The sequence below is a fragment of the Hibiscus syriacus genome, unplaced genomic scaffold (assembly GCF_006381635.1).
Source record: "Hibiscus syriacus cultivar Baekdansim isolate YM2019G1 unplaced genomic scaffold, ASM638163v2 tig00111640_pilon, whole genome shotgun sequence".
Taxonomy (NCBI): Eukaryota; Viridiplantae; Streptophyta; class Magnoliopsida; order Malvales; family Malvaceae; genus Hibiscus; species Hibiscus syriacus.
The window spans coordinates 891,175-904,542 of record NW_024063142.1 but is presented as its reverse complement, the minus strand read 5'-3'; the positions used below and the strand labels follow the sequence as shown (position 1 = coordinate 904,542).

Here is a 13,368-nt window from a genome sequence, read left to right as displayed (position 1 = left end):
ATGTGTAAAAAAAAAATTTGTGTTATATTTTCGTTTATATATAATTTATTTAATCAGGTTTGTTTAAGTTGTTTTTTTTGCAGATATAATATTGCCGCACTTTTAAACTCAAAGAATGGCGCGACTTTCAGCTATTGTTTATTATGATGGTGAAATTTGAGAAGATGAAACCGACATTGTTTTCGTATCAAATGAGTATATTAAAATATCATTCAAGAGAAACATAACTCTTGAGGAGCTGATAACGAAGATTTCGAGGAAGATTAATGTTGGAAGTAACAGAAGAATGTCGTCGTTGCAGTACAGATTTCCAACATCATTGTTGATATTAACTTATACAGCGTTCGAACTTTCGAACAATGATGATGTTCAAATGATGGTTGAAGCTCAAAGTAATTATTCAGACGCCGCTATTGAGATGAATGCACATTTTGTTCAAGTGCGTGCTGTTCGGGGTTAATCTTTAAGCTCACACTATGGGCTGGCTGAACAAGTTGATCAAGTTGACAACCCGACTACAGTAATGTGTAATGATTTTAATGCCATAATGGGGAGACATTCATCCGCAACTCCTTACGATATGTACCGAGGTGAGTCAACGAACAATCCGTATGGCAACACCGCGTCCAGTTCAAGGGGAAGGCATTCATCTGTAAATTTCTTTGACCATATGGAGATGCCATCGACGCAACCATCTGTGCAGTTTCCATTTGACACGATGGCTTCAAGCTCCAGGGGGAGGCATTCGACTGCGAGCTTTTTCGATCTCAATGTCGATATGCCTTCCAGTTCAAGGGGAAGGCGTGCAAGTAGTAGTAGGTTCTTCGACCTAAATGTGGAGAGCATGGAAGAACCATCATCTCCACCAGAAGAACCGCTTCGTGAGCCTGGTGCGGATGGTGATGAAACTGGACTATTCATTCACCCAGAATCACCGCAATTCAACTCTGATGTTGATAAAGTTCCAGGAAATGTGGCACAAACTGACCCTCTTGCACACATGTATGAAGCTGATTATGGTGCAATGTACGGGCCAGAATTTGCGGATATGCCTCATCTCGGTGACTATGGATATTACTCATCAATAAATAATGGTGAGTTATCTTTAGGCATGGAGTTTTCAAGCAAATAAGAAGTGATGATGGCTATAAAAAATTACAATATCCGTAATTATATTCAGTCCAGAGTCAACCGATCGACGACCGAAAAATATGTATGATGTTGTGGCCGACGCGAAAACGGATGCAATTGGATGGTTCGCGTATTGAAAATGAAGAGGAAAAACAACATATAGGAACTAACAGTATACAACGGTCCTCACACATGTTGTGTTGAAGGGGTCAACCAAGATCATCCCAACTTGGAATCTGAAGTGATATGTCAAGTCATCATGCCCATGGTAAAAGCAAGCTCTCATATAGCTGTTGCAGTGTTGATTTCAACTATACAAACGCAGTATGGGTACACCGTCTCCTATAAAAAAACTTGGTTGGCAAAACAAAATGCCATTGTCAAACTTCATGGCGAATGTGATGTATCTTACAACGAACTTCCAGGTTGGTTTAGGTTGGTGCGGACGTTGAATCCTGAGACAATTGTGGACTTCGAAACCTCCTATGCATACCATAATGATCGAGTTCTTCGCGATCGATGCCAATTCTACCAGATTTTTTGGAGTTACCCATAGTGCGTTAATGCTGCCAAATACTGCAAGCCTGTAGTCCAGATCGACGGGACTTTATTGTATGGAAAATACAAGCAAGTTTTATTATTAGCAGTTGTCCAAGATGACAATCGCAACATTCTTCCAGTTGCTTTTGCTCTTGTCGAAGGATAATATACAGATTCTTGGGAAGGTCCTGCTGGTGCAGCTGAGGATGAACCGGAAGCACATGCTCTCCGTCCACGAGTCGGGGGACGATGGTGCTGTGTCGGTGAACGTCTCTGTCGACGTCGTGGAAAGGTCTGCCCTCGGGAAGTAGAAACGGTTTCCCGTTACTGTTGAACCACTCATAATAATCCTCAGCATACATCAAGAGGTCATCAAAAATGGGCTCTCTACGGGGAAGGCGCCAATGTCGATCCTCCCACAACACGACTCACCCATGATGCCTCACCAGCCAATCTGTATCTGTCTTGCCGCGTCTATCTAAGCTATGCAACTCGTCCATATTACGAGGTGCTTCCAGAATTGGTTGAAAACAACCAAACTGCCGGAGCACGCGATCAGTGGAGTGCCACTCGACGGTCGCATAACATATCAGAGAGACCATCGCCATCCAAACATCTGATGGACCCCTTAACTCAGGTGAGATCACCGCCCTCACATCATCAGTAGAATATGGCACCCATTCAAACTAAAACAAATAATATATAATTTTTATCAAAATAATAATCTAATTATATAACTATAATCTAAAATCGATTTTTAAACATTAAAATTTATACATGTGTGCCATCCTTCTGATCGATTAGCACCCTAATTTTTTCTAAATCATCAGGTAGCTCCTGATGATTTTTCCTATCAGTAGACCACCTATTCAAGGAAAAAAATTTGTTATACGCTGTATAAAATTATTAATACACAAAATCAGTTTTATAATTACCTCATAAGTAGTGGAAATACGAATGAGTTCTTCATAACGGGATATAAAAAGGGCAATCGATACCATGCCCAACACTGCAACAGCAGGAGACATCCGCCGATAGCATTACGTCTGTAGTCAGTGGCTCCACACATCTCCCTATACAGCAAAGCCAAAACTGCCGAGCCCCAACTGAATGATCCGGCGAGACGAAAGTCGTTAAGATGTCGCAATCACATGCAGTGAACTAGGTTGCGCGATTTGTCCGGCATCAGCAGCCCTCCTATCAGCTGCAGTATGCATGCCCGTGCATACATCTTAACCTCATCCTCAGAAGCGTCTGCGCTCAACTTCCGAAAATTGGCATCTAACCAATTTAACGGTATCATACCTCCGATAAAATTTTCCGGGACACGTCCTAGACTATCCCGACACAAAGTAATCCAAGAACCGGAAGCTATCCCCGATATCACATCTCCATCCACCGGAAGCCCCAGGCGCATATAAACATCCTCAAGCATGATCGTGCACTCTCCGCACGGAAAATGGAATGTGTGGGTCTCTGACCTCCATCGCTCTACTAAGGCATAAATCAGGTCTGGCTATATCTTACAGTGACTCTGATATCTACCTATATAATCGAATCCAGCCTCTACTAAATACGGCAAGACACGACTGGGTATCACTAACTTAAGATTCCTAATAAAAGGATCTAATACACGGTCCTTCTCTTAAAAATAAATAGTTACAAAAATTAATTCTTACTCTAATAATTATACATTAAATAAATCAACTAATTATTACTAATAATTTAAATTAAATTAAAACGTTAAAATGTTACCGTATCAGCAAAGTGTCGAGATATTTAATTCTTAATCTAATAATCATGCATTAAATAAATCAACTAAATATTACTAATAATTTAAATTAAATTAAAACGTTAAAATGTTACCGTATCAGCAAAGTGTAGAGATATATGATTTCCATCCGAGCGAAGTAGACTGTCTTCTACTATATATCTGCAAAAAAATTATATTAGTAAAATATTAAATAAAGTAAATACATAATAATAAAAATATTATAAAATATACCTTAAAAATAGAGTGATAAAAGTGATTGAGGATTGGGGTATTTATAGGGAGGATGAGGACGTGAAGGGTTGAGTATTTAGGGGTATAGCGTGCCCCTGCATCGCGCTGTACCCACGTGTAAGATACCCATGTATAGCGCGGATCAGGGGTGCGCTATACTCACATAGCGCCAGATCACCGTATATCGCGGGGCAGGGGGCGTGCTATACTCACTTGGCGCCAAATTAGCATATGGTGCGATTTAGGGAGCGCGCTTTATTACTACGGGTGTTAAATCAAAAAATATAATCTAACCGGTGTTAAATCGATAAATATACCGATCACCGGTGATTTATTTGAAAAATTGCCAGAAAATAAAAGGAAAAGACTGAACAGAGAGAAACAAAAGCAAAACAAATCAAACAATGGAAAATGATGCAAAGCTAAGCATATACAGAGCAGCAAGGACGATAAAACGCAAAGACAACTCTCTCTACAACGCACTTAGACCAATTTACGACGACTCAATCTTCATCGGTGAAGTCTCACAGCTATGGCCTCAGCTCCCTCTCGTCGCCAACCTCCGTTGCGGTCTCTGGTATTCTCCCAAATTTCACTTCACTTGTTACTTCAAATCCACCGACGGTCATACCAATAATTGGTATTTCAATACCTCCCGTCTCAACTTCCACATCGCCCCTCTCGCTGGTAAATTCCTCATTCCTCATTTTTCTTTCTTTCTTTCTTTCTTTCTTTTTATTTGACGTTTTTTTTTTAATAAAAAATTGGCTTTCTTTTGTTTTTCCTTTTTATTGGTAGGTCAGAAGGGAGGGTGCTTTATAGTTGATTCGACGCGGAGGGGGAAGCGGTTTCCTGATGGTATGTCCAAAACTATACCCATTTGAACGTGTGTTTTGAATTGCGCCATTTTTAATTATTTGAACAAGTTGTCTAATAATGATTCATCTTTGGTGAATCGGGTGAGTGCTGCTAATGATCTCTGTTCAAAGTTTCTTAATTTTACCCAGTTTCATCGTTTTCAATCTTGTTTTATGAACGTGTTTTTAGTTAATTGAAGTTCTTTAGCTTTCATAATTACCCAAATCATCTGCTGTTTCTCACCCCTGCCTCGATTTATTGATTTACCTCAATTTGTGTCTTCTTACTTGCTTATTTCATGCAGGATTCAGATACAGGCGCTATTCTGTTGATTGGGATTGTTCATTGCACCTTCCCCTTTGGGTTTCTGATATGGAGAAGGCAGCAATCGAGGACCGGTTAGAAGGATGGACCAAAGACCTGGAAGCAAGTGGAGCTGATATTGCAACTTTTGCATCGTGCTTGTTGCGGCCTTTATGGATTTCTCAGAGAACTGTCATCTGGATAAATGAAGTGCCGGATTATGATTCTTGGGATTTCACGCCGATAATTCTCGTTTCCACCTCTTCCCCGAGCGGAGTAACTCAACACAGGATGACTTCAGAGTTTAGCTGGAATTATATACCAGGAGTTGGAGATGATGAAGAAAGTTGGGCTAGGGGATTGTCTCCTAAGCTCTTCTGGAACCATCCTTATGATCTTATTAGTGCAGGACCAGATTCGTGTAACCAGAAAGTTGCTGATATAGTTGAAAAGGATAGAGTATATCGAGCTCAAAGGGGGCAGAATGCTCCTCAGACCACTGCCAAACCCTCAGTCTCTGGGGGCTCACCCAATCTTCCTTGTTTAGAGCCCCAATTGTGTTCAGATATTTTTAGAGCCTCTATTCCTAGTTTTCTCCTTTGACTAAGTTTGTGAAAAGAAACACTTGAAGATACCCACATAAGCACTAAAATCAAACGGATAGGTGATTTATTCTGCCTTCCTATCTTATAAATTTATTTCAAGCACTTGTTTTAGTCTTCTCCCGATATGAGGTTATGTTCATATTTCTGTCTATTCATCGGTGAGCTGGTCAATGGAGGAGCTTAGCTGGCAAAATTTCCTTAAGATTCTAAGTATGTGGATGGATGCTATCTGGATTCTGGGGACATGGTGTCTGCAGTAAAATTCAACATAACTGAACCAGTAGGACTAAATCGAATGTGATACAGATAGGGAACATTGAATTATTTGACTAGTTGAGGAGTTGATTGTATGTAATGATAGTGACGATGGAGGTGTGCCAAAGTCAAGGCAATGGTGGACGTGGTGTATGGGTTAGAATCATATCTTTGTTACTTGCTTGTTTCTCTTTCGATCCTTTATATATGTGACAATTAGGCAGTAGTTTTTTGTGTAATTTTCATGTTACTTATACATTGTTTCGATTATGTTGTGCAGCTGAACATGCATCTAATGTTGACTGCATATTGAATTGTGATCAATGGCCAATCTCTGTCCATCATCAAAAGGCTGGAGCGCATCTGTTTCTTCCTATTGTGGTATGTGTGCAAGTAAACTGAAACATGATTTTGCTAATTATCAATTTTGTACATTTCCTGCTTTCTTTTGCCGACCAGAATTCAAAGATGGGTCGGTTTTCTTTGTTTGATAACCTTTCTTCTGCGGTTACCTTTGCACACTCAAATCTTACAAAAGGAAGAACACTTCTTATATGTTGCCACGATGGTAAACCTCACGTACCATATTCCTAATTTAACTACCATTTATCTTCTCATCCATCTTCGGGTTTTTAATAGCATTGAATTTCAGGGGAAGATATCAGTGTATGCTTTTGTCTGGCGTTCTTGATATCATTGTTTGACGATGAAGGTATGTAATCTTAAGACTAGAAGTAGATGAGAATCTCTTTCCCCCTGATAAGATAAGATGCTATATGAGTTAGCTTCTTTTATCGACTTGTTGGATGGTTTCTCAAACTTTGCTTTTCCATTTTTAGGTTCTTTTGATGGTGGCGAGACAGGTATCACAAAATATGAGATGCGGCGACGACTCGTATATATTTGTAAATTTGCAATAAAAGCCCGGCCATCCAGGGGAAACCTCAAACAAGTTTTCGGTTTTCTTAGTAACGGAAAATCCACCTAGTTTGGAGACATTTGTTCACCACTTTATAGTGAAATGGTGCTGGCTCCCGGAATTATTACCCAAATACAGCGCTATGGAGAGCACAAGGATCTTTGGTGAAGGCTAAATTTTGCACCCTATTTTATTTCATATTCGTATGTTTAATAATTTAACTAATCTTTAGAATTAGAAATGACTGATTGTGGTCGGAATTATGAATGACTTTGATATTGATGGAGGATGTGTATTCTTGAATTTATTTAATAGCTGAAAATTTTTACATCAAATAAATAAATGTTTTTAATTTACTCCAAATTTGATTTGCTCAACCCCTGGCTCAAGTGAAGTGATTGCAGAATATGAGGTGATGGGGGCTAGAGACTAAATGAAGTTGTGAGCAAACGCTGTTGCCTCAATGAATTGGTAAAGCAAATTACAAACAAGTAGAAGCTATAAAGATAATGGTACAAGCCCTTGTCAGGATGATAATACAACTATGGGATACAAGTGTGGCAGCTTTCAGTTCACTAGTTTTGTTAATCGAATACTGTCAGTATGCGAATCACCCACAAAACTGGGGTCACTTCCACAATATCTGCCTATCAGCTCGGGGTGCACAAACTAATTGGCCTTACGAAATTTGTTACCAGTTTATTCAGCACCAATCGAAAGCACAAGCAGGGCCAATCACTATGGGCAAACATGTTCTTAGCCAGGGTGTTTACAGGAGCTCCGTTTCCACATTGCTTATTCGAACTCCTGCGTATTTAAAGGTTATCGTCTATTTCATCCGGTACATGTAACTTCTCGATGGCAGCCTGTTTATAATGTCAAAGGAGAGCAAGGGTGTAGTGTAACTGAAGCTGGAATCAGACTTTTTTTTAGATAATAAAGGAAAAGACCGAATATAAGTCGATACCTTAATCGTAGCAACATCGATTGCAGATGGTTTCAAATCCAAAGCAATACCAAAATGAAGCATGGCCTTTTCATGCATGTTACGCCGCTTATAGATTTTACCCATCAAAGCATGCACACTGCTTTCACGAGGGGCATACTCTTTAAGTTCCTCCAGAACATCTAAAGCATCATCAAATTTCTCCAAGCTCATCAGTATATTAGCCTTTTGAAACATGGGAAGAGGGTTCTTCTTATCAGCCAGAATGGCCCTGTCCATTATCTCGATAGCATCCTCACTTTTCTGAAAAATGATTGCAATGAAAGCTCAAAACACTCTTCAAGATGATATTGTTTTAAGTCGAGATGAAATAAACAGTATATTAGCCTGACCTTTAAGGCATGAAGAGCCGTTCCAAGAAAAGACATTATAACAGAAGAGCGTGGGTTTATTTGGAAAGCCATTCCAAAGTGATGCTCTGAAAACTCATACTTCTCTTGACGAAGATAGATTATTCCTAGGCCATACCAGGCATTATAATGCCTATAATCAATACGGAGTGCATTCTGGTAGCTCTTGATTCCATTCTCAAAATCCTCCAAAGCAACATACCTGCATATAGTAATGAAATGGTAGAAGTTTTAAAGAACAAATGTTGTTATCAGAGCATGTTTAACACAGGAAAAAGGCTGTGGAAACATACTCATGACCGCAAAGGGTGTGTGCATATGCAAATCTTGGATTCAGTTGCACAGCTCGTTGGAAAATTTTCAGAGCAGTTTCGTGGTCTTTCTGCAAGCTGTAACGGTTTCCCATAGCACACCTGCAATTTAATTCAAATATAAACAATAGAAAAATGATAAATAATTGATTATAAGAATCTGAATGACAGCCTCTAAACTCTTGCTAAGAAGCATAAACCTAGACACTATTAAAAAGGGCAGGCAGGTAGATTTAATCTCAGGTAAATAACTAGCTTCAAGAAACTTAAGGTAGTTAAATTGGTAAGGTTCACAAAATGTCTGATAAATCTACCATGATTGAGGAGCTAAGCGGTCAGTTGATATCAGTTCTTGGGCTAAGTAACTCAACTTCATATCTTCCTTTAAATGCTGCAAGAGTATAACAACCATCAGCAAATAAATTACCACAAAATAGAGGGTTTGGATGAGAAAACTTTACACCCTCCAAAACCTTCACAAGTGAAACTTACATATAGAACAGTGGAGTAAACATCCATTCCTTCTAAACTGTAAGGAGACACCCGACGAGCAAGACTAAATGCTTGTTCGGCTTCCAAGTAATCCACCATTTCGAAATGTGCTTTTCCAATCTGCATTGGAAATTTTTTAAACACTTGGCAGAAAACATGGAATGAATCAGTACTGATTCTTACTCCACCCATGCATACAACTTTCAAGCATACCTAAATCCTTCAGTTTGTAAAATATTTAAAATCAAACACAAAATGTGAAAAACTATAACTGCATAAGTACAAGCATGCAAGACTCTTTGTATGACCTCGTTATAAAAAAAAGGATACAATAAGAAAACATAATGTGTTGCACCAGAAGTATTACCTGGGACATCACCCAGCCTGTATTATAATGCTTATGTGGAAGTCTCAAATAGGTATCCAATGCATCCTGTAGGACAGAAGAGTTATCAACAGCATTGAACATTGCCCGGAGATATGAAATCAACTTCTCTTTCTTTCAGATAACCATACAATTACCTGACATCTGTACAGGCAAGAAAGTCTGAAGCCTTCCCCAAGGGTTCTTAGAAGGCCTAATACTTCTGAAGCACCACTTATGATTTTTGAACCACAAATAGCAACCCCACCAACCAGAACAGTTGCCCCATCTTGGCCAAGAGATCTCACATCACCAGAAGGAACTGAACTAGAAGTCACTGGTGCCATATTTGCCCGAGCATCATCAAATGCCTCATTCCTTAACCCTAAACAACATTAGAATTCAAATTTTCTAAGCATCAGAGAAGTTAGAAACAAGTAGATAATTGCAAGAAGGATTTTTCTTCTTATTCATCAGAACAGGAACTAAAATTTCAAAACTCAGTTCAATCAAATAATTGTCACAATTAGATAACCAAACGAAACACATGAAACAAGTTACCTTTATTACCATTGTTCCCTCAGTCATAAATCAACATATAACAATTACAAACGGTAGTGTTCAATAAAGAACTTGTCAAAAAAATGAATTGCAGATATCAGAGAACCAGCGATGAATAATAAGATTATAACCTTCTTCAATATTCTCATTCGCCCGTGACTGTCCCTTACGAAGTGTCACAGTACGAAGAGCCACGGAACTCAACTTAGAACTTCCATGGTACTTAGAAGAATTATTAGTCCCATTTCCAGTAACCACTGAGGCATTTGCATTCGTGTTTGCCCGAGAATCTCCAGAGAGTCTTGTACTTCGACGGGGACCAGAATCAGAGAATAGCCTTCCAGAAATCTGACAACAAAAAAAGATCAACAAACTGTTAAAATAATGCCATCCAACTCAAATATTTCCTGATGAGAATCATATGTCACAACCAACTAGCATGATATTGTTCATTTACAGAACAGATAGCATGTATGAATGTGCTCTATGACTCAAAATCAAACAGCACTTTCTGGTTAGAAACATCAAAGCAGGTATGACTATATGTATACATATACATATACATATTGATGACTAAGAACCATGAAATACATGCATACGAAGTTAAAAACCAAAGCTCTAACCTCTTAACAATGCATTAGAAAGGAATAATAAATTTACAATCACTTTTACCTTTCGTAATTTTCCTTCATCAACAAACTTTCTTCTAGGCGCTTGAATGGCAGTGTTCACAACTGACCTTGGAGAACCACCAGTGTTACCCGTGTTGAGGTTGGAACCATTTGGCTGCACATTTCTACACAAAGGCGGAGGAGCTACATCTGACAACTACAACAAACAGAGGAATTCAGGCTGGTTGCCCATAATCAGACTGGAAAGATCAAACAAACTAAATAACCTCAGTTCATCCATCTTAAGTACCAAACTAATCAAAAAAATAGAACTCAACACAAAATTGTGATTCAATGTGTCACATTTCACATCTTACCTGTGAAGCCATTGGTGAAGGAGTATTATAAAATGGTGAAGGACCACCATTTTGGGGCTGAGAAGCAGCTGCACTTGACACAGCTGCTCCGTGATAATTATCAGGAATATCTCTATAGTTATTGCCTTGCGTGTGTTTGACTTGCCTGGGACAGGCGTCTTCAGAAGCAAAGTTTCGCGAAGAAACCAAATTATAATCCTCGCTGGAAATTTGCAAATCTGGGGTAGCTGCCCCTTGATGTAAGTACTGCTTTTGAATACAAAGAGCAGCTGCTTCACCAAAAACTGCAGTTGCTTCTTCAGCAGCACCTAAAATATTCAGACAAAAAGAATATAATATGAATATATGAGAACAAGCAATAAATGGGACTAGAATAGGAACACATGAAAAAAGAAATATTGAGTGAAACAAAATCAAACCAAACTAAAACAATCTGCTGAGCCATTCATGTGGCATAGTATTCCTAAGGAGTCAAACTTTAACTAGTTAACTCGAAACTTAGTGAGATCAGGGATCTGATCAGCCTAGCATGGTAGCATAGCACTAAAATGAACACAAAACCATAAGAGCATTTGTTTTAGACAAACCTAATACACTCAACTCCTCGTATGCAGCCCAAAGTAAAGGATCAATAGATAAAGCCAGCCTAAAACGATGAATGGCACTTTTCTTTCTATCTGTGCACCTGAAAAAGATAAAATGCCAAATTTGGGGGATCAGAACTGTTAGAAAATTGAATCCACCATAGCAGTGATTATAAAGGGCAAGCCAAAAACACTAAGGATTAGATCCCTTCATTATAGAGGATCGAATTAAGATTGTGTGTCTCAATGTCCACCAAGCAGCGTATTAAGCAACATTATATAAAAGAGAAAAAAAAAGACGGCCACCAACGCAAAGCCATACACATCCTTCCTATATCTTCCACATAATATTGTGAAAGCTGGAATTTTTTTCTCCTCAAATTCTGTCATATCTTCCACAGTTAATGAAGAAATAACTCAGCTGACCTGTAAATAAGTCCAAGAAGATAATGACCAGCTGCACCATTTGGGATCTGTACATAAAGCAAAAGGAATTAACTAGATATTGCCATCCCAATAATATTGTGAAAGCCTCAAAAAACTCATGAGACCCATCACCCTATACCTCTCCGCCAGGCTCATTAGCATGACATAAAGCTGTTTCAGCTTCACTAAGTAGATCCATCTGAAAGCATGATATTGCAAACAAGTAGCGGGATTGAGCGGTCTGTGTTCCTTCACGTAACAAGAAAAAAAAACCTTTAGATTAACAACAGAATAACAAACTAGCCATGATATGGAAAAAGAGTTTGAGTAAATACACCAAAACAGCTTAAATCAAGGTAATACGCATACCCTTTAGAATATGATAGGCAGAGTAAGCTTGATTGTTGTGCAAGTAGCAAGCAGCTAACAACTGCAAGTTCACCTGCATATAAGCCAAACGGTGATATCTAACTTAAACTATGTACAGTAAAAGAACCCCCATTTAAAAGTAAAAATAGTTTATCCAATTTAAATCCTAAATTTATTAATTTATCAAATTTCACTACCACAAATCTATGTTCTTTAAAAATATAAAGGGGGGCATCGAAGCCTAAATCAAAATTATTGCATCCTGAAATAGTTTCCAAAGTGAAATTGAAATTTGAAAAATAAACCAAATCAGAAACTAAAGATTATACAGTAAACTAAGCACTAAAAATAGTATAACCCATAGGGGAAAACAAATTAAAATTTAAAATTCAGCTAATCGCCAAGGAGTGATAGAAGCGACACGCACAGTCGATCTCGAAAATCAAACGAACATTTTTATTTTCCCCCTTTTTTGCAACCGATTTTAGAAACCCGGAAGAATGAAAGTTCTTACTAGGAACCGGAAAAGATTCCCAGCTTCTTTTATGCAGCACGGAGAAAAATCTTGAAAAAAAAAAAGAAAGGAAAAAGGTCAATTTTAAAAAAAATAAAAATAGGGGTGAGTGAGTTACCTCGGAAGGGAACTCAGCGAAGAGGCGTTCGCAAAGGAAGATGGCGTTTTTGAACATGAAAAGGCGGAGACTGTTTTGAACACGTTCTGTGAGTATCGCTTCCATGGCTTCCTATTTTCGTCGCCCAAAAACATAGAAACAGCAGGAAATTTTGAGAGAGAGGGCCGAAATGGGGGTGGGTTTCTCTGTACTTGAGGTTTCAAAATGGAGTGCGGCACGTGTTGTCTTCTCTTTCAAATTCACCTCCCACGTGACATTGTTTTGGGTTATTATCCGCTGCTTCACATACCTAGTTAGTCTATAGTGGAAACCGGGGATTAATTTTTATTCCAAATTTCAATTAAAAAGCATCCACAAATCAATCTTTACTTGGAACTTCATTATGAAATTATTTATATCAATCATTGTTAAATAAATACTTTTGGAACTTGGAAAGGTGCATGAATTCCCTCAAACAGTTTACAAATTACATTCAAGAGTTGCATCGATCCAAAAAAAAAAATTGAATGAAGATCTATTTTAAAAAAAAAATGGGTACGCAAAATTTTTTATTTATTTTTTTCATTACTTCAGTTATAAATCGTATTTTGACTATGTTAATTACTAATGAAATAAGCTCTATGTAACACCCTTAATCCGTATATGTATTCGAATACGAGTTAAATATAT

General features: G+C 38.3%; 2 protein-coding genes across 2 annotated transcripts; one reads left to right on the top strand and one right to left on the bottom strand.

Annotated features, from left to right (window-relative positions):
* The first annotated feature begins 4,077 nt into the window (after positions 1-4,077).
* Positions 4,078-6,899, top strand: LOC120166489 (uncharacterized protein C3F10.06c-like). The gene is made up of 7 exons (XM_039175750.1): positions 4,078-4,363; positions 4,475-4,534; positions 4,839-5,426; positions 5,918-6,078; positions 6,157-6,265; positions 6,350-6,409; positions 6,537-6,899. Exons 1-7 carry the CDS (start codon positions 4,081-4,083, stop codon positions 6,683-6,685), a joined length of 1,410 nt encoding a protein of 469 aa, XP_039031681.1. The 5' UTR covers positions 4,078-4,080; the 3' UTR covers positions 6,686-6,899.
* A 282-nt stretch (positions 6,900-7,181) lies between these two features.
* On the bottom strand, positions 7,182-12,856 carry LOC120166613 (cell division cycle protein 27 homolog B-like). The gene is made up of 16 exons (XM_039175847.1): positions 12,700-12,856; positions 12,068-12,140; positions 11,838-11,947; positions 11,699-11,745; positions 11,276-11,373; positions 10,689-10,996; positions 10,373-10,528; positions 9,832-10,048; positions 9,298-9,524; positions 9,143-9,208; positions 8,776-8,895; positions 8,598-8,674; positions 8,266-8,385; positions 7,955-8,174; positions 7,584-7,865; positions 7,182-7,482 (listed from the first exon to the last, which is right to left on the bottom strand). Exons 1-16 carry the CDS (start codon positions 12,802-12,804, stop codon positions 7,432-7,434), a joined length of 2,277 nt encoding a protein of 758 aa, XP_039031778.1. The 5' UTR covers positions 12,805-12,856; the 3' UTR covers positions 7,182-7,431.
* Positions 12,857-13,368: the final 512 nt, after the last annotated feature.

Bases quoted from the DNA above. Each gene is read 5' to 3' on its own strand.
- LOC120166613 (XM_039175847.1), bottom strand. From the start codon at position 12,804: ATGGAAGCGATACTCACAGAACGTGTTCAAAACAGTCTCCGCCTTTTC. The intron at 10,529-10,688 runs GTAAGATGTGAA...TGTTTGTTGTAG, and splicing joins CTTCACCAATGGCTTCACAG to TTGTCAGATGTAGCTCCTCC. The intron at 8,175-8,265 runs GTATGTTTCCAC...TACTATATGCAG, and splicing joins CACACCCTTTGCGGTCATGA to GTATGTTGCTTTGGAGGATT.
- LOC120166489 (XM_039175750.1), top strand. From the start codon at position 4,081: ATGGAAAATGATGCAAAGCTAAGCATATACAGAGCAGCAAGGACGATA. The intron at 5,427-5,917 runs GTTTTCTCCTTT...TGTGACAATTAG, and splicing joins TTTTAGAGCCTCTATTCCTA to GCAGTAGTTTTTTGTGTAAT. The intron at 6,079-6,156 runs GTATGTGTGCAA...TTTGCCGACCAG, and splicing joins ATCTGTTTCTTCCTATTGTG to AATTCAAAGATGGGTCGGTT.